General features: G+C 35.2%; 4 protein-coding genes and 8 non-coding genes across 12 annotated transcripts; 5 read left to right on the plus strand and 7 right to left on the minus strand.

Moving 5' to 3' along the window:
- Nucleotides 1-179: 179 nt before the first annotated feature.
- On the minus strand, nucleotides 180-1,383 carry T21D9.2 (Transmembrane protein 154; the record flags this gene model as incomplete). The annotated part of the gene is made up of 3 exons (NM_001374974.2): nucleotides 180-327; nucleotides 371-582; nucleotides 1,309-1,383. The coding sequence occupies 3 exons, from the start codon at nucleotides 1,381-1,383 to the stop codon at nucleotides 180-182; spliced, it is 435 nt and encodes a 144-aa protein (NP_001362025.1).
- A 752-nt stretch (nucleotides 1,384-2,135) lies between these two features.
- On the minus strand, nucleotides 2,136-2,266 carry T21D9.3. The gene has a single exon (NR_070439.1). It is a non-coding gene; the product is annotated as an Unclassified non-coding RNA T21D9.3 (non-coding RNA).
- Nucleotides 2,267-2,314: 48 nt separating this feature from the next.
- Nucleotides 2,315-2,454, minus strand: T21D9.5. The gene has a single exon (NR_070440.1). It is a non-coding gene; the product is annotated as an Unclassified non-coding RNA T21D9.5 (non-coding RNA).
- Nucleotides 2,455-3,710: 1,256 nt separating this feature from the next.
- T21D9.4 lies at nucleotides 3,711-3,883 on the minus strand. The gene has a single exon (NR_070441.1). It is a non-coding gene; the product is annotated as an Unclassified non-coding RNA T21D9.4 (non-coding RNA).
- A 1,708-nt stretch (nucleotides 3,884-5,591) lies between these two features.
- Nucleotides 5,592-5,721, minus strand: T21D9.6. The gene has a single exon (NR_070442.1). It is a non-coding gene; the product is annotated as an Unclassified non-coding RNA T21D9.6 (non-coding RNA).
- A 2,348-nt stretch (nucleotides 5,722-8,069) lies between these two features.
- On the plus strand, nucleotides 8,070-8,202 carry F53B1.11. The gene has a single exon (NR_070443.1). It is a non-coding gene; the product is annotated as an Unclassified non-coding RNA F53B1.11 (non-coding RNA).
- A 51-nt stretch (nucleotides 8,203-8,253) lies between these two features.
- Nucleotides 8,254-8,399, plus strand: F53B1.14. The gene has a single exon (NR_070444.1). It is a non-coding gene; the product is annotated as an Unclassified non-coding RNA F53B1.14 (non-coding RNA).
- Nucleotides 8,400-8,632: 233 nt separating this feature from the next.
- On the minus strand, nucleotides 8,633-8,855 carry F53B1.13. The gene has a single exon (NR_070445.1). It is a non-coding gene; the product is annotated as an Unclassified non-coding RNA F53B1.13 (non-coding RNA).
- Nucleotides 8,856-9,590: 735 nt separating this feature from the next.
- Nucleotides 9,591-9,725, plus strand: F53B1.16. Its single transcript, NR_070446.1, has one exon. It is a non-coding gene; the product is annotated as an Unclassified non-coding RNA F53B1.16 (non-coding RNA).
- Nucleotides 9,726-10,088: 363 nt separating this feature from the next.
- On the plus strand, nucleotides 10,089-12,014 carry F53B1.3 (Conserved plasma membrane protein). Its single transcript, NM_075987.6, has 3 exons — nucleotides 10,089-10,253; nucleotides 11,259-11,328; nucleotides 11,401-12,014. The coding sequence occupies exons 1-3, from the start codon at nucleotides 10,111-10,113 to the stop codon at nucleotides 11,548-11,550; spliced, it is 363 nt and encodes a 120-aa protein (NP_508388.1). The 5' UTR covers nucleotides 10,089-10,110; the 3' UTR covers nucleotides 11,551-12,014.
- A 1,446-nt stretch (nucleotides 12,015-13,460) lies between these two features.
- On the plus strand, nucleotides 13,461-15,920 carry F53B1.2 (Sphingomyelin synthase-related 1; the record flags this gene model as incomplete). The annotated part of the gene is made up of 9 exons (NM_075988.9): nucleotides 13,461-13,580; nucleotides 13,659-13,778; nucleotides 13,827-14,208; nucleotides 14,261-14,399; nucleotides 14,451-14,568; nucleotides 14,670-14,820; nucleotides 15,099-15,209; nucleotides 15,256-15,392; nucleotides 15,463-15,920. 9 exons carry the CDS (start codon nucleotides 13,461-13,463, stop codon nucleotides 15,634-15,636), a joined length of 1,452 nt encoding a protein of 483 aa, NP_508389.1. The 3' UTR covers nucleotides 15,637-15,920.
- Nucleotides 15,876-17,583, minus strand: bus-5 (dTDP-D-glucose 4,6-dehydratase). Its single transcript, NM_075989.3, has 6 exons — nucleotides 17,457-17,583; nucleotides 17,265-17,406; nucleotides 17,044-17,206; nucleotides 16,863-16,987; nucleotides 16,516-16,817; nucleotides 15,876-16,446 (listed from the first exon to the last, which is right to left on the minus strand). Exons 1-6 carry the CDS (start codon nucleotides 17,561-17,563, stop codon nucleotides 16,257-16,259), a joined length of 1,029 nt encoding a protein of 342 aa, NP_508390.1. The 5' UTR covers nucleotides 17,564-17,583; the 3' UTR covers nucleotides 15,876-16,256.
- Between the last annotated feature and the right edge of the window lie 1,413 nt (nucleotides 17,584-18,996).

The raw sequence follows: 18,996 nt of genomic DNA on the forward strand, positions 1-18,996 counted from the left end.
GAGTGACAATCAGAAAATGCTTGCGAATAACAAGGCACAGAGAGAGAAAACAACGTGCTCAGAAGCAATGGCTTATCAAATTTTGAAGCGCTGTGGGGCGGAATGGATTTTCTAGACGTGAATATCAATTTTAGAATTGAGAATTTTTCAAACCTCATTTGCAATTGGGTGCATTAATGTCACATTGGCAAATCCCGTGTGTTGTAGCTCCTGTGAAGTTTTTCTTCGCTGCTCAGGATATATGTACTAGAACATTTCTCACAATCGGATTCAGCATCTTGCAAGCAACGTCGGCGAGTCAAAATAAGAATAATGACGATTCCCGACCTAAAATTAATCACGTTTTAAAAATAATTTGAAATCAGCTTACATCGACAACGATATCAACATCACAATCGGCAAAATTTCATATTTTGTGGAAGGAACAGGGGTTAATTCATCATTACTGTTTGTTGAACGCAATGCAATATTATCAAAATCAGTAAGCATTTGATTTTCTAAATCAGCCAGCTTGGAAAACGTAAGATCAGGTATCATGCCAGTTTTTGCGAAGAAAAAATTTTCCGGACGTTCTGGTTTCTTCTGGAATTACAAACTATTGAAAAATAAACTATTGTATTAAAACGTTAAAAATTTGCACCGCCATTGCCTAAAAGTCATTTCCTACAATACATAGTAATTTTAGAACTATTTTAAGACTTTTTTAAATGGATTTATATGAATACCTTCGAAATCAACATTTTACTTTAAAAGTGAAGTAACGGCAGTCTAGGTCACCACAATATCCAAAAATTATAGTGAAAAGAAATTTTAAAGTTCTAAATTTTATATATGATTTTGTAAAAATTGGAAAAATCTCAATTTTGTCCGCTGTCAATTTTGTCCGCTTTGGAAATCGTCAATGGAATAAAAAGTTCCTTTGAATTTTATGGTCTACTTATGATTCAAATATTAATATTCAAAAATTGTAGGGAATCAAAAAATCGACAGTTTTCGAAAGTGGAAAAAACTCGGTAATTGCAACTTTTTGGCTGTCCATGAAATTTATTCAAAAATTAGTTGAAAATACTATGATATTTGGTCATTTTGAAACCATATAAGAGGTTGCTTACAGTTTCCCCACTGGCGCAGTCGTACCTTTAATTGATAGGAACAAAATAATTTTTTTATTAGGATTCAACCCTGATACACAAGTTATAAGTTTGACGGTTTTACAAAAAATCGAAACATAAATATAATATTTTCAATTTATTCAATTTGCATGTTATAAAGTTGCTATATTTTATTGCGAATAATTTATTGGCTTACCTTGAAGATCCAACAATAGATTGTAAGCAAAACCAGTAGAACACAAGAAACCACGACATTTTGAAACCGGCTCATTTCAGGCCCAACGTCACAAAAATAAATATTTGGTTCAATAGAAGCTCACCAAGTGGGTTTCTTCAGGATTTTATATTGGGTGATGGCCGAATTTTTGAAGAACGAGTTAAAAAAGCAATTGTTAAACAAAAATAAAAAATAAAGGGATATCACAATTCTTGCAATCTTTTAACTTGCCGCCCATCCAAGTATATTTAATTTCATCACTTTTGGTGCGTGGAACAGCGGAAAAAATTTGCAGTTGTATAGGAATAGATAGAGATGAAAACGCTCAAGTTTTGTTCAGCTCAGACAACATGGATAAAAAATTTTGCCAATTAAAACCTGCTTTCGAGAGATGTTTTCCCTTGTTTTTGCGCCGCTCCACCCATTCTATCCCATTCCATCATTTTGCTGATAGAAGTCCACAAAATGGAAAAAAGACCAGCTCGGTGGAACGAGATTAAGTCGGATGCCTGGGTGCTGGGAAAATGTCGAAAATTGAAAGATGTGTCAACTAATCCAAGAGACCAGCGCTTCCTAAGTTTGTTAAAAATTTGCGTATGCTCTTCCATATCCCTCTAGTTTTACATCTATGTCCCGCCATTTTCTGTAAAAAATATTTTGCAAGATTTACAGCTTGTAGAGAGTTACAAAACCAGCAGGGCCCTCTGGACCCTTTTTGGAGCTATTCAATGGCATTGCGTCAAAAACGACATGAGGGATTAGCTGGAAACGAATATACATATGCGCATCATAGACATGTTATGTGTTTTTTCGTCGCCGCTGACACTGCCGCCGGTTTTGGCCTCTTCAAAAGAAGCAAGTATTCTGAAGGATATGAAGAAGCTGAAGAAGCTCACATTTTGCACAGAAAGACCGACTCACATACACCAACGACTTTTTTCGTGCCCTTTGGGACGTTGGTGTGTTTTTCTTCAAAAGAGACACTCTCCTTCACACTCTATCATTTCTACATTATCTAGTATCTCAGTATGCAGTAACATGTTGCAATTCATCCTCCGCCACTTTGCAACTCACATCGGTTTCCTCTTTGTTAATCCGTTTCTTCTTCTTTCTTCAAAAACGTCGTCCGGGAATCATCTACGGCTTGTGTGGTCGATGCTTTCTTTGGATAACTCTCGTATCGAGCTTTTCGATGTTAATCGGATAGTCAACGTTAGATATAATCAGTTGTCGGTGTAATCTGTTTCCATTTTATTTTTCGGAGCTACATCGATTATATAATTTTACCTGTGCGTGTTATAGATAAAGCTTCTAGACAAAATCGACGTTGAGTGGGGAAAGTATTTGAAACTACTCCTATGGTGCCACAATGACAAAATATGATAGTAAAACTTTTCAAAAAAATGGAATATTTTCGAAAACATGCAAAATTGCTCTGGATTTTTTTTTCAAAAATTGGGCAATTTTCCACAACTTCGGCTGAAAATTCAAAAAAAAATCTAAAGTGTTTCATTACGATTTTCGTTCTTTATTTTTGGAACTTTATAAATGTGTTTAGACAAATTCCCCACCGGTGCTATTCCACTTCTAATGTTCTTTATAAAAGCTGCTAACAATTTCAATAATACGGATTTTGTAATGTATCTTAATTTTTGGTTGAATATGATTCCATTATCAAAGTTTTATGATTTGTTTTCCTAAAACTGTACAAATTCGGTTTCTACTCAATTTATAACTTTGGTATGTATCACTAATACAAAATATTCGAAACAAATTGGAAAATAAATAAATTTTAATTTTGAAAATCATCTGAATTGGGTTTTGGATTAGGCTCTTATATTTTGAGGATTTCGGCTTTTTTACAAAATTTACAAAATTTTCTTTAAATGTTTTATTATGATATTCAGTCATTTGGCACCTTACGAATAATTTTTAATTATTTCCCAGTCCGAATTCCACCTTTGAAAGTGGGATAGCGTCGTGCGGAAATTTTTGCAAAAACTGATATGTTTCCAATTTTCAAAAAATATTTTTAAAAAAGTAGAATTTTTTTGCAATTTTTCACCATAGGCATGTTTTTTTTAAGTGAACACTGGCGTTATTTCATTTTCAGCTGACTCCTGAGCTCCTAAAGATGCGTTTTGAATTTTTAATTTAAAAAGTAAATAATAACTTTTATATCTCGGTCTGCTCATACAACTCCAAAACTTCTATTTTTTCAGTTTCAACAAAATATATCATTTCACGCCCCTTCTGACCTTTTGAGCTTGTCAAACGTTTCAAATCTCTTGTCTCCTCATCCCATGGATGTTGCAAAATAAGAGTCTCTGCGTGATATATGCATGAAATCATCAATCATCCCTACCACACTCGGCACACTAAAATGTGTCTTCCACTAATTTCTAACATCTAGGCTAAGCTCTTCGAGATTTTCACTCCTTTTGCTCGTTTCCGATCGAAATACTATCGTTTCTTCGCTATTCCTAGTTTATGACCATAGTCCGCGAGTAATATGGAAATTGAGCACAACAAATTTTGCACCGATTTTCCTTCAAAAAACATTAAAAAATGGACGAATAAAAAGCAATTCAAAGTGAAAGGCTAAGCGTTGTCCCGTCTTCAAATTGGGAGTGTATGGAGCAGGGGGATAGCTCACCGGTGCCGAGCATGTATATAAAAATAACGACATTCAAATTGAGTACACCGTGCATAAAAATAATTATCTCTTTGAGAAACGAACCGCACAACCGATTTTCCAATTTTGCGAAAATTTTAGGGAAGAATTATGCTTATTTTTTTGAAGAAACATTGCTATTTTTAAGACTATTTTTAAATCAGTTTTGCCTATTAAAAAAAAATAAAAACAAAAGTTGTTAAACTTTGAAGAAATCCAGTCAAACAGATATCTTGAACTTCATACCCTTCACATCCTCCAACAAATTCGTTCGGCGACATCAAAACGTTTCGCGTGGCAATTTTTTTTGTTGGCTTCTCACTTGCTTTTCTCGGCCAATTTTCAAGTGACTTTGTTTTTCAGTGTTTTTCTATTTTTCAATGTAGTTGAAATCCAACAAAAAACTATTTTGAACAAAAAATCCAATTGTGGTAGGATTGCCAAGACTATCGTTTCCCGAATTCTACTTATCCGGGTTTTAAAGTTTTCAACGTTTGATTTGAAAGCTCTAATTTGAAATTCATCGAATTCACACTTTTCGGAGTGAGTTGCAAGTGAAAAAAAACTAATGTTGTTTTTGTTCACATTATGAAATTGGACTTTTTCTACCTATAAACCTCTGTAACTTTAATTAAAAAATAATTAATAAATATAAAAACTCTATAATGCCCCTTGAGCAAAAGCTGTCGGCAATGTTTCACTTAATTTCCTTGTTTTGCTCATATGCGTTGATATAATTAGGAGTACATGTCAAATTGACAATTGTCAAAATTGCCGAAATTGCCGATTTTGAAATATTCGGCAATTTTCAAACCTAACTGTATTTCGACAATTTGAATAATTTCACCTTACTTTTAGCATTTGATTGGCCTCAGAGGTTGACATCATTTTCAGTTTTTGGCAATATAACCAGTTGCCGAATTTGCGGAAAAATCGAATTCCTGTCTATAATTCTGTATATACACTGTAATATATATTTTTGATTTCTGAAAAATCATACACCTATTTACATTTTCGACCTCTAAGTTGAACCTTTACGTAAAAAAAACCAATCGCGTTTATTCCAAAATAATAAAACTTCCCTTATACAACGGCAATAATTGGATTGATCAGAAAATATTATTTTCGGTCTTATATCCTGTAATGGCTAACTTTTATTAGTTCCAAAATCGAACATATAAAACTAAAAACTGCACTATGTTATTCAATTCCCTGCTACGTGAAATCAAAGTCGATCATCGTCACTTTGAACTCAACAACAAAATACAGCGGCAAATGAGTGAAGGCATTAGCAAATCTAATTCTGATGCCCGGGGTTCTTCTTCTGCGTTTCATTTCTTCCGCAGCGTCTTCTTCCCTTTTTTTACACTACCAGATTTGCTTTTCCTCTTCCGGGCACTAAACAACACTCTTTCAACTAATCGTTCATATTTTCATACTTTCTTCACCCGTTCGTTTGTCACTTCTTCTTCATCTTGCCCAAGAAAAGGCTGCTCCTCAGTTTCTTCCCTTGCCCCATTCCTTCCGCACGTTGATTCTATGCTCTGTTTCACTTTTAATTTTACGTTGTGTGGATGAAAAGTGAGGGGTTTCCTTGTGCTTGACGGGAAGAAAGGGAGCGACACGATGGGCGCCGCCTTCTTCCCTTCAGGAGCCTCCAGTCAATTGTTTTGTGCACTGCCGTCGTCGTTGAAAGACGAAGAAGAAGAAGAAGGACGAAGTAGATGGAGAAAACGAAGACGGGAGGCTCACCGATTTTCACGCCACCGCTACCTCTATTGTTTTCCGCTACTCTTGTGGTACCAACAAGTTGTTAGAACCTTTTTCGTTTCACTCATTCATTCGTGCTTTGAAAACGATTACTCTTCAACCTGGAGCAGGTTGCGTCTCCAAGTCTCCAATATGATTTTTGTTGAGATGCTTGTTTCTAGGAATACTTCACCGTTGAGTATTTCTAGAAGTTTTGACGGATTTTGACGTTTGAATTTTTGAAAAACTCATCGTATTATAGTTAAACTTTAATATTAGTTTTCAATCATTTTAGTGCAAAACTACTTCATACTGTTCGCCACTATAATGTTAATTCTCTAAAATATAGATATGAAACCCCAAGGTCTACCTAAAAAGGCGAACTATGGCTTGTGGGAAAATGATTAAAAATCATTTTTTTTTTGGTTCTGAAATTACCAAATATCATAATAACACTTTTTTTTTAATTCTGAAAATTTTTTATTTCAGGTCATAAAGCGCTTGAAATCTCAGTTTTCATTAATTTTTGGAAGCCGTCGATATAAAAATGTATCCTTCCAGTTTCGGTTTCTCAAAAATGGAGCAAACTTTTTGACTCGAAATAAAGCATTTTCAAATTTTTTTAAAAATTATTTTGAATTTCCGCTGCTCTTCACAAGCCTCGACCATCTTTTTTCTACATACTTTACAATAATTTTCGTTGCGAGTATATGTAGTGGTTGTCAGTTGTAAAGGAACATATTCTAAAGGATCTATCGGAAATGTAATTTCACGGTAAACTGCTTCTCAAAATCACAATAGATATTCACGAAAATATATAAAAGTAAAAAAGTAAAAAACAGGGAACATCTTGAACAAAAAATAACATAGGTCAAGCAGTGTTCCGCTGTTTTACAATCATATTTTCTTCGCGCATGTTTTGAAAGTTGTGAACTTTTTTTTGGGTAAATTGAATTTGGCCCAAAAAAATGCTCTAGAAGGAATAGCATGCGCAGTTGGCAGATCGATGTGCTAATCCGATATCTCCATAATCCGCCACCTTTCAAGATATAGGAAATGAGAATATAGTGAGGGAAGCGAATGAAAAGACAAAACCGGAAAAAGGTGAGCAAATCGATTGGCGAGATAAGCCGGATTTGGTATCGAGCACCGCCACTTTCAAGCGTTTTTCTCATTATATTTGCTTTATGTTCTGCCAAAAACGAAACTTTGGTTGCTCATCCAGTTTCCCAAAAAAAAAAACGATAGAACGTTTCAAATTTAATGAAATTGGGTCTGTTCTTCCTTTTTTTTTTGCGCGCGCAGCCATTTCTTTCCTTGGTTTTAAATGCATTGATGCAACTGACTAGTGAATTTCGATTGTATTCTGGAACATGGGACACAATTTTCTGACAAAGTAGAACTATTTTTGGGGATCCTGTAGGCGCACAGTTTTCAGAAATCTAGCTGATTCGGTTTATGTGAAAACATCTACTGAACCGTTAGAGTAGAAGTAACGGTTTTGGGTATTTCGAACGTAAAGTTCCAAAATGTAAGAATTTTGTAATTAAAATTCTCAAAAAAAGGGAAATTTTTTTTATGGCGGTTCGAAATTTCAAAAAAAAAACCTAACTTTAGCTAAAATCTTTTTTTTTCAATTTATCATCTTTCATTGCATATTTTGGTGATTTATATCACGTTATTTTGCTGATTAAGTTGCATTTAAAGCCGAGAAATTACCAATTTTCCCATTTTTGTATTTTTTTTTTCGAAATTTTGAAACCGTCATAAAAAATTTTCGAGAAATTGTTGAATTTTTTTATAGATTTTATAAAAAATCCTACTCCTAAACGGTATTGTCAAAAGTTTATTTTTTTCGCAATAGCCGAAAAATATAATTTCAGACATCTCATTTTAAGATCTTATCTTGCTAGCATTTTCAAAGCTTGTAAAAAGCCTTTTCCAATAAGAAATGTACGAGTATCTACGTTTCAATAGTTTGTCAGAATTGAATTTCCGGGAACTACAAGTGTTTCTAGTTTTCACATTTTTTATATTTTGCCACTCTGAAAATTACTGCACATCTCAAATTTATTGTGTTTAATATTTTAATTTAATATTTTAGAGCCTACAGAAAAATTTCAATTAAAAAAAGTGAAACAAGGAAGCCATGACAGTTTTTTTGAAAATAGTTTATACTGAGTTACTAATGACACAATAAACATTGTAACCCGTGTTCCTCGTCTGTCGTGAAGTAAAACAGTTGAGATTTAAAACGTTATTTGATCCACATCGCGTCGGCGAAGATGCTCTTTTGCGAGAGGAAAGAGAGAAAACTATGGAAATAGTGCGTGAGTGGCCGGAAAACAGGCAGATTCCATTTCACCTTCTTATTTTTCCCACGAGCTCATCTTACCGAAATTATCGACTATTACGTTGATGCTCTTTCATTGACCTAAACAACACATGCATTTCGGGTTTACTTTCAACTTTTGGTAGATACGACGAAATATCAAGAATATCCAACCAACATAGCATAAACGAATGAATATTCAATTAGAGAGCAAATAGTTCAATGAATGGAGAAGAGAAGCTAAACATTAACCCCTCTTCTTTTCTTTTTTCTTCCGACAACACCACCGGATATTCTTGTAATTAATTTTAGCGTTAGGGAATTGAGAGTAGATCAGTCTGCTTGCTTATTTTCCACGTATTAGTTTTATGTCAGAATAAAGTAGCTAATCTGAAATAGGTAATCATTTACAATATAGTCACCGTTCGATGTCATCAACTTTTGATTTCATATGTATAAATCCGATACGTCTTGTTTTTATCGAGATTAACTGCAGGCTCTCCATCGGAAACGCCATAGGACTGCACTGCATGATATGTGCAATTTTGATGGATTTTCTGCTCATAACCATTCCGAATAGCCATTCAGCCTTTCTCCTAACTTGTCTCGCTTCACCGGTTTTCGACTAAAGCAACAAGTAATTTCTCAAAGGCAACTTGTCTTTTCTTTTCACCATCCATTCTATTTTATTTTCCAATGTTCTCCGGTGTAAATGAATATTGTGTTATGATTATTTATCAGAGGGGGGGGGAAAGGTCTTCCTTAGCATTTTTTTTTGAAAATTTAATTCAAAAAATCAATTTCAATTACTCACCGTCAAATATCATCGTCTCTCCTCTATTTACAAATTATGTTTTTGAAAAAATCTAGATGTTTCCCATTTTTTACAAAAATAATTAATGCTATAATTAAGATATAATTAAGCTTTTGTTTCAGTTTCTGGGCAGAACTTTGTTTTAAAATAGAAGTAGCGCCAGTAATAAAATCGCTAAACCCCTTTTTCACGGTGCCCATATGACAAAATGGCATTATAACGCTTTACAAAAGTTTTTTGAAATTTTTTTATTCAGTGTCAAAAAATGGTGATTAAACCCAGTTCTTCCACTTTTTGGCAATCGTCAATAAAAAAATTGCTTTGGAATTTTATGGTCTGATTGTGTTTTGAATATTATTTATTATTTAAAAAAAAAATGTAGGGATTCGAGCACACGACTCTGCTATAGTTTCCTCAAAACGTGGCAAAAACTCAGGAATTGCCACTTTTTGACAGTCAATCAATTTTTCTCAAAATTTGTGCAAATAGTTTTACTATGTAATTAAGTTGTTAGGAGTGGTGCCAATTGCATTGTAAAAATTGAAAAAAAAAACTATAATTTTTATAATTTTAATTTAAGCAGTTTGTTTTCTAGAACTGCTTTTTTTAGTAACTGTGTACAATCCAAAAATCAAAAAATTGTCTCTATCCTGATCGAATTGGAAGAAAAAGCCGTCAAACTGACAGCTCATAATGTTTCCCTCTAATATCCGTATGCCTCTCTCCATTCATAAATTTTATTCTCCACCGCCCCATAAAATTTGTTATATTCTGGTGGATCCACCATCTTCCAAACGGCACCTCCCTATCCCAGCAAAAATTTTTAGTGCTCTCCTCTCTGTGCGGGAACATCCTCCTTGATTATTTATTGCGGCCCTACACATGTTCGAACAAATTTTTTTGGTGCCCAACATCAATCTTTGTGAATAGAGCAGTTTGGTGATATGAAAGGTGTTTCATTGAGATTTTCCTTTTGTTTCTCCATGACAATTACTCTTTTGACGTCTAAGAATACGCTCTGAATCTATTCTCGAAGTTGATCTTTCAAATTTGTCGTCATTGCCCAGCCAAATGACAACAAAGACCTGCTGATTACTTGTCAAAATAAAGCATTCGCCGTCGTCTGCTTTTCCGTAATACCTAATTACACTGCGTCTATTTTCAAAGCTACTTCAAATTCTAATTTTCCAGGCTTCTCACTCTCATTTCACCATGGAGTTGGTTCACCTGCTCACGATTCTAGTAGTTTTTGCTTGGAAATCCGAAATAGTTTCGACACGAAATGCGGTTCATACAGTGCGGCATGATATCGCATTCGTGCACACCTTTGATACCAGAGAGATGTGTATGTCACGGTGAGCGGTTTTTGAATTGGAAATTGAAAAATAAAGGGATAAATTTGTAAAACATCTTCTGGCTGCGCTTCAAAAATGTTTTAACTGATTATTTCTCGAAACCTCAATTTTAGTAACTTTTTAAATTATTTTAAATCACTTTTTTAAATTATTCTGGTGGGTGATATATCAATTTTTAGACCAGAAAATGCCTTTAATCAACTAGAGGCTTTAAGTAAAATTTAAATTCAATTTAAAAGAATAAAATGGCATTTTTGAGCAACCATCTTCCCCATAAGCATCTACAATTCTTACATTTACTGAAACTGAATCAAAATATTCAACAAAACGGCTAATAGTGTGTACTGTAAACTAAAATAAATTAAAACGTGATTAAATGAAGCAAAATTTCCGGCCGCTGCGAAACGGACAAAAATGCAATCTTTAACAAAATACTAAAAACTTACCGTTTTCTCCGAATTCGTACATAAACCACGCAAATTTCGGTAGTTGTGAAAAAATTACTTGTGATATATACCTAGCCTAAAAATATTTTCTAATACGTTTTCCATTCATTTTTTTTTGAACATTAGGTACTTGTGTATTAGTTGTAAAACTCAACGTAAATAACCATTTAAATAATATATTCATTTTCAGGCATGAAAATTATTTTTCTTATGCCTAAAATACAAAAAAATCACGTTATATAATATTTTTTTGAAAAAATTGAATGAACATATCGAGCCGAAAATGATAATTTAATCAAACGTAACATTTATTTGCATTTTTAGGCTTTGAAAAATAATTATCCTGAGCCTTATATGGACAAAAAGGGTCACGGAAAATTTTCAAAATTTTATAATTTTGGGCCAGGTATAGTACCAAGTTAAAGAAAACATTGTCTGGAATAGTGATCGCAAAAATTAAACCATGTGAAATTGCCATAACCACACTCGTTTATTGGTTTATTCCAATCACCGGTTGCAAAACTTTTCAAAGTTCAGAAATATTCCCCCAAATTTCCAGATGTCGCACCGGCTGCACTCAACAGCACTCCGAAGACCTGATGATGCCACGTTGGCACTGTCCGTTGCAGGTTTGACATTTTCATTCCATTTGTTTCCGTGTTTGCAATTCCATTTCTTTTTCCAGTGTTATAGCTTTTCAGGAAGAAGATGACAATGATGTGGAAGAGGAGGAGAAGACATCGTTGGGTGGCAAGATGCTCATCATTGTTCCCTGTGTCATATTTGGATCACTCCTTTTCTTATTCTTTTGTGTTTCTGCAATGCAGCGATTTTGTCGGAATGATTATTGATTTTTGAAAAACGTTGCAAATCTCAAAATTTTCTCTTTCATTTCAATAAGTGATATTTTGATATCTAACTTTTTAAACCACATGTTTCATGTGATTCATAAAATTCCCCCGGCTACATTTTCTGTCATTGAGTAAAACAAAGCATTACCTATAAAAAATTCAAAAATTAGCTGAAAAGCATGATGCCCTTTTTCAAGTGCATCTGCCAATTTGAAACATCTCTTAAAACAAGTAGACTAACTTTTTTTTTCCAAAAAGTTCATTCTGTTATCAAATGTTATTATCGTTTCAATCTTGTTGCATCAACAAGTTGTCCTCTAATTGTAAGTCTACCCCTTTACGCTTTTCAATCATTAAAATATGTTCACAGTTGTGATGTTCCTATGGGTTCCGGTGATTTCCTCATCTACTTCTTTTTTTTCTTATATTTTCAGTTGAAACAGTATTTGTTCAATAAACTTACCCACCTAACATGTTTTTTCTTATCACAAAATGAAACATTTCGTGAGTTATCAGTCATAGACATTTACCCATTTGACATAATTCAAGATCGAGGTTGCCGAATTCACATGTGAAAATTTAAGAGATTCACATGTGAAAATTAAGAATTAAGAGTTTGATCATTTGATAATGATGACAGTTTTGCGACGATACTTTAAAATGTTAGAGATGAATTCAAATTTTTGCATGTCACTAGTACCAGCAAGTACAAGTAGTGGACAAAACAAAAAAACAAACATATTACATCATTGTTTACCCACATGATACTATCACAAGATGTGCCATTTTTCTAAACGATTTGCATTTGAATGTAAAAATTGAATTTTATTATGTTTATTTTTGTTGGAAGTATACGTTTTTGAAAATCTCGAAACTTTTTTAGTTTAGTAGTAGTACTTACACAACTCTTACATTTTGCCTTTTGAATTGCGCCCAAACTCTATTCAAATTAGCTTTCTCCGCCTGCGCTTAGGTCTCTCCCCGTAACAAGGGCGACTCATTCGCTTTCAGTTTCCATCTTTTTAGCTTTCAACTTGATCAAACTAATTCCATGTGTTAGAATTCAATAATTTATTCGCTATTACACGCAACACAGTCCTTCACATATGCTGATAATATATTCTTGCAAACTTTTTTTTGTGACACTCCGCATAAATTTGTTATCACCAAGTTCAATGAAACCTATCATTTTTTTTCAATGCAATTCAAGTTTAAATTAAGTTTCTAATAGTGAGTTTTCACTTTTTCTGGGATTGCAAAATAGCAAAACACGAGAGGAACGCAGGAGAGGTGGTGTTGTGTCCACGTTGCACTGAGGCCGTGGCCGCGAAGAGGGGGAATGCTAGGCCGTGCGCGGGATAACTGCGCAGTGTAGTTCCATGTTACTTGCTAGTACACTTTTCAAATCGAAGACTTATTGCTCATTGAAGATTTTTAGTGTTTTTTTAATTTAGCGTTTTTCTTAGTTTTCATTTTTTGTTGTCGAAAATTAAATATTTTTGCACATTTGGCTGACCTGCAACAGCACCTGTCATTTTACTTTTTACCAATCAAAAGCATTTACCGTGAGAGAAAATTGTTCTCAAAACATGTGCCTTCGTGAGCTCGAGAACGGAATACATTTGATACTCAGCGCTTTTCACAGCACTCTCACTGCATTATTCAAATTCCGTGTGGCCGATCCGATTTTTCTCTCATTCAGGCCTTGTGTGGCTGCCCGGTTACTTTTATTTATGTGCGTTAAAAATGGAGGGTTTTTTCATGCTCTTTTCGCCCCTTATTTTTTCCCTTTTCTTCTTCTTATTCTACGTTTCCTTCAACTAATCTTCTTTTTTTGCGTTCTTGCACTCGCGCGTTTCATTTTCTTTAATGTAAGGAATTGATTCTGAACTATTTTTTCTTTTTCTCAGATGCTGGATAACAGACCTATACCGGCAGATCCAAACGAATGGCGTTGTGAAGATGTGGGAAATTGGCTGAAAAAAATTGGAATGGCAAAGTATGCAGATTTGATTGCAATGAAACATAAAGTGGGTTTTGGTTATTTTTTGTTGTTGTAAGAAACGAGCTGAAACTATTTATGCGACGCAATTATCGATTTTTTGCAGGTGGACGGCAAGTGTCTCCTCGCACTCACAGACACAGATTTAAAGGACCCTCCAGTCTCCATTAACTGTCTGGGTGACATCAAGAAAATCTTATTTGCAATCGAATTTTTGAGCCAGAAAGTAAGTGATATTGCAAGTCAATATGCTTTTTACAAACGACATATTTAGGTTGTGGAAATTGGAAACTCGGGAGTTCACCACCGTTCTACACCCAATGGGAATGGACCGTCGTTGAAAAACAGCAAAGATGGACTGTTAGTCGAGTACAATGAGCAGAACCATTTGTCAATTTCCGGAGAGGATGTGTACACAACGACTCGCAGAGCAGAAATCGTGGAAGATGAGGAAACACTTTTGGATACGCTGGCCAAGTCGTCAGATGGCACATCAACAGTGCAACTGATATCCAGAGAGGAAATCATTCGACAAGTCGAGAGACCCGACACATATTTCAAGTCGGTCGCCAAGCTGCTCATTGCGTTTGCCTACTCATCGCTTTCATTTCTGATGACGTCATTTGTCATGGTCCTCGTGCACGACAGAGTTCCAGGTTTGAAGACATTTATATTAATAAATATCAATTTATAAATAATACATTTCAGACACCAAAACATATCCTCCACTTCCCGATATTGTTCTGGACAATGTCCCACACATTCCGTGGGCTTTCGACATGTGTGAGACGATTGGGCTAGTGCTTGCGGTTGTCTGGTTTACTGTGCTCTTTTTCCACAATCAGAGGTAACTAATAGTATTACAGTGATAATATTAATAATTATGTCCCATTTTCAGAGTAATTGTGGCTCGGAGAATGTTTTCGCTTCTCGGAACAGTTTTCCTGCTCCGTTGCTTCACCATGCTCATCACGTCTCTCTCGGTACCTGGGATTCATCTTCAATGCGAAGCCAGGGTATGAAGCATGAAATCAATGACATTTTTTGACTAGTTTCTTGTAGATTATCTAAGAAATAGTTTTGTTTCTAAAATCAATTTAAAACAAATAATTTCCAGCCAAACACTACAATGCAGGAAAAGCTACACAAAGCATTCCACATTTGGAGCAACCTTGGAATGTCACTTCACGGAGTTCGTAGTTGTGGAGACTACATGTTCAGTGGTCACACTACAGTGATCACGATGATTTCTCATTTTATCACAGAATGTAGGTATTTTTTGAGTTTCGCTACCAATATTCCAAAAAAATGTGTAAGAGTTGATGATTTTTAATTTTTCAAATAATTCTTCCAATTCGGGCACTTGCCGGAGAAAAATTGTTCTGATTTAAAAAATATCGTTCGAATATAATCATACTAGGTTGATTACATGATTTTTATTTTAAAAGTTATTCCAAATTTCGCGACAGTTTAGCGATTTTAGTCCTACACAAATCAGTCCCAAAATCATTATTCAGAAAAGAAAAATGTTTTTTTAAAATTCCAGATACCCCTGCAGATTGGACTGGCCTTCACACATTCACTTGGGTTCTCAATTGTTTTGCCATTTTCCTCATTCTTGCAGCCCATGAGCACTATAGTATTGATGTTTTTATTGGTAACACTCTTATCGTAAAACGATAACTTATCAAACTTGATTTCAGCATTTTACATCAGCTCTCGCATGTTTTTGTATTACCACGCCTATGCCTACAACCACGCTGGTATCACTGCAACGGATTATAGGATGAGGACCTGGTTCCCGCTCGGGTGGTTCTTTGAATATGGATCGCAAGGAAAAGTACGTAATATTGTAATAAATCTGCTATGAAATACTTAAATCGATATTTAAAAACTGATACAATTTTCAGGTTGAAAATGAGTTCAGTCTTCCAATCAACATCAGAATTCCTCGCCGTGTGTTCTTTGCTAAATCGGAGGAACCGAAGATAACTCCAAAGTCTGATAGTAGTCGGAAAAGGTCATCCGTGGTGGCTGCCAAGCAAAATGGGAATAGCAAAAATCATACCAAAAAGCACAATTAGAAAAGCCTCGCCTAGTTTATTTTCTTGTTGAATTACGTTTTTCCCTTTTTCCCCATAATTCCTTTGACAATCTCGGGTTATTAGAATGTTTTGCTCTTTCTCACAAAAATCTTTACGGTTTATGGGTACTTCTTTCCACTCTCGCTTCATTTTTTTGTTACAAATCATCACACCCCCCATATTCAAATTGCTCCATCCCGGCTGATCTTTATCGATTAATCATCATCCAAGACCACTTTGTTTTATGCACATTTTATTTAGTCAATAAATTATGGATTGCACTCAAATTACAAATAAACCAATTTCAGACGCGATGGGTATTATGTTAGGTGTATGAAATGTTAGGAAAAAAAAAACGAAAGACGACTTGCAAATAAAGATCACAGAAAGCGCTTACAACAAATATATCATTTGCAGGTTATTGAACTGTAGATAGGGGGTTTTGAGAAGAGGGGCGGGGGGCAAATTGTCAGATACATAAAATGGTGGATGCTTCTCTAATAGCACACGTTAATAAACAAATATAATAGGTATTTAAAAAATTCAAATAAATTATTGAATAAATACGAGATTTTTGAGTAAATATATATTAATTGACAAGTGTGTTCCAATAGTGAGATTTAACCCTGGAGACGAGCTGTCGCCACGTGCAACTTCACGTAATAGTCGATCGTTTTCATGAGTCCTTCGCTGAATGGAGTTGTGCATTGCCATCCCATTGCATTGCGAATTTTCGAGAAGTCGATGTAATAACGGCGATCGTGGTATGGTCTATCTGGGATCGGAGCAAACGTTGGAGCCGTTGGCTCTCTGTAATTGTTTCGTTGTTTTTTTTTGTTTAAAGTATTTTCAAAATCGTTTTGAAAAAATTACACTCACCTGTTCAAAAGTTTGCTCACTGTGAAATGAATCATCTTCGTAAGTTCAATATTTGTCATCTCAAAGTCAGTTCCAATATTGTAAATTTCTCCTAGTGTTCCTTCAAGTGCTACTCTTGTAATAGCCTCCGAGCAGTCTTCCACATACATCCAACTTCTAGTATGAAGACCGTCTCCCATAAGTGGGTAGGGTTTTCCATCCAAAGCGAGCTTGGTGAACTTTGGGATGAGCTTGGTATGGATTTGGCGTGGCCCATAGACGTTGTTCATGCGCACCATCACGTATGGAAGTTTGTAGGAGTGCTGAAAATACATATATGAATAGTTGAAGGAATCTACTATAATTACCCAATAGGATCTAATAACCATCTCACAAGCAGCCTTGCTAGCGGCATATGGATTTGTTGGATTTGGTAGAGATGCGGACTCTGACTTTGGAGTGGTATCTTCAAAAGAGTCTCCGTAAACTTCATCTGAAAAATTAAAAGTTAAGAATGAAAACGGAAGCCATGAAAATTCCAAACTTTACCTGTACTGATATGGACAAGCTTTTTGACACCCTTGTATGGGCTGTTGACGATGCTCTCAAGAAGAGTAGTAGTAGAAATAATGTTGTCTTGAATCGTACCGATTCTGTCGCTGTAGGATTCGTCGACGTGGGTGATGGCGGCAAAGTGAATCACCATATCGACCTGAAATCATGCATTTTCACATTTTGTCGGCACACCAGCACTCGAATCTAGGCTTTACCTCATTCTCTTGAAGAGTTTTGATCAAAGTTGGTTGATCCTCAAGTGCAGCCTCGACGAATTTGTATCTCGGCGACTCTCTAATCTCCTTCTCCACGTGCAGCGGAGAAGCTCCAAAAGCCAATTTATCGTAGTTAATGAATCTGAAGTACAATTATTATACATACTCGAGAGATTTCGAGTGTTGTGTTACTTTGTGTTTTTCCATTTATTGAAGGTAAAGTTTATGTAGTTGGACCCAATGAATCCACAGCCGCCAGTTATCAGAACGCATGTTGGTTCTTCCCACGCGGAACCCATCTCTTTTTGGCGGCGGATCTGAAGAGAGGGCGTCAGTGGCAAGTACTCAACGAATAGGAGCGTGTACGGAGAATGCGAAAATACCAATGACTAGTGGGAATAATATGATTGTATATGTTATGACGACAAATGCAGCAGATTTTCGTCGACCCGACGCACAAGAACAGAGACTTAGAGTAAATAGGAACTTGTTTTCAGATAAAGACAGTAAGAATGGTCTTGAGATATAAATCGCATCGAGTTGCAATTTAATTTGGAATCGGAATGCGATGAGATGAAAAACTTAGGGGATCGAAAATATTTAAGTTGCTGATTTAAAGGTAAGCTTTAAAATAAATCGTTTTGAAACGTTCAAAATCAAAAATAAATTTTAAAAGATTCAATTTGAAAAAAAAACGTCATTCACTAATAACTCAACTGAAATAATGTTGTACACATATTTCCCGGTGAGAGGCACAACGCAATAAATGAGAACGACGATCAAAAGTGAATGATGGCATATCATAAGTTAGGAGGCGAAGTCCCTACGAGAACTGGATTCTAGATGTCTAGCTAGCGGGTTCATTGGCGGCGATGGATATCATATCCACAAAAGTGGATTCGACATTATCACTTGCCGAAACGTTTTTTTTCTAGATGAAGACGCAAATAATCAAGTTTTTGCCACTTGATACTTAGATTGCATTTGGAGATTATTCAACCGCAAGCCTGGGTTCGAAAAAAACATACAAGGGATGTAGAGAATTTTGAAATTTATAATTAGTTATGTAAAATAAAAATAATGTGAATAATCAAAAATTATGCTAGGCAAAGTATATCCCCTTGAACACTTGTTGCCAGAATATTAAACGTCGATTTTGAATCAGTTGTCATTTAAAAAAAACTTTTAAAAAGTTTAAAAATCAATAAGTTTTTGTACAAGACGGACGGGAGGAAATACAAGAATCGACGCCACAGTGGGTAATAAAAAGAGGTCTTCTAAAGGTAATCAATTCAAGATACAGGTCAGAACTTTCACCGGCTTTGCCTGACGAAGAGTCAAATGTCTAAACGTCTGCACACCCTACTGCACGAAAGTGTTATATTTAAACAATATTGTCACAGAAATCTAGATGCTTAAAATATATCTTAAAGTGCAATCAAAAGTATCGAAAGTTCAGAAAAAGCTGATTCTCGGCAAGATTTCATCTGTAGAGGGCCCCCCGAAGACGTTAAAGCAACAAAAATGATGAAAACAAAATGTCCGTGCAGTCTTTTATACGGGGAGACCTGGTTTAGATTGCCATCATCCCTGGCATACACTCCTTTTGTCTTTCCATCCTTCATCTCTTATCAAAAGTGAAATGCCAATCCAGATTTTTGCGTACACAACGAAATAAGGACATTCAAATGTAGATGTCTCAAGTCACTTTGTTGCAATTCCTATTTTCCAT

The sequence above is a fragment of the Caenorhabditis elegans genome, chromosome X, assembly GCF_000002985.6.
Source record: "Caenorhabditis elegans chromosome X".
Taxonomy (NCBI): Eukaryota; Metazoa; Nematoda; class Chromadorea; order Rhabditida; family Rhabditidae; genus Caenorhabditis; species Caenorhabditis elegans.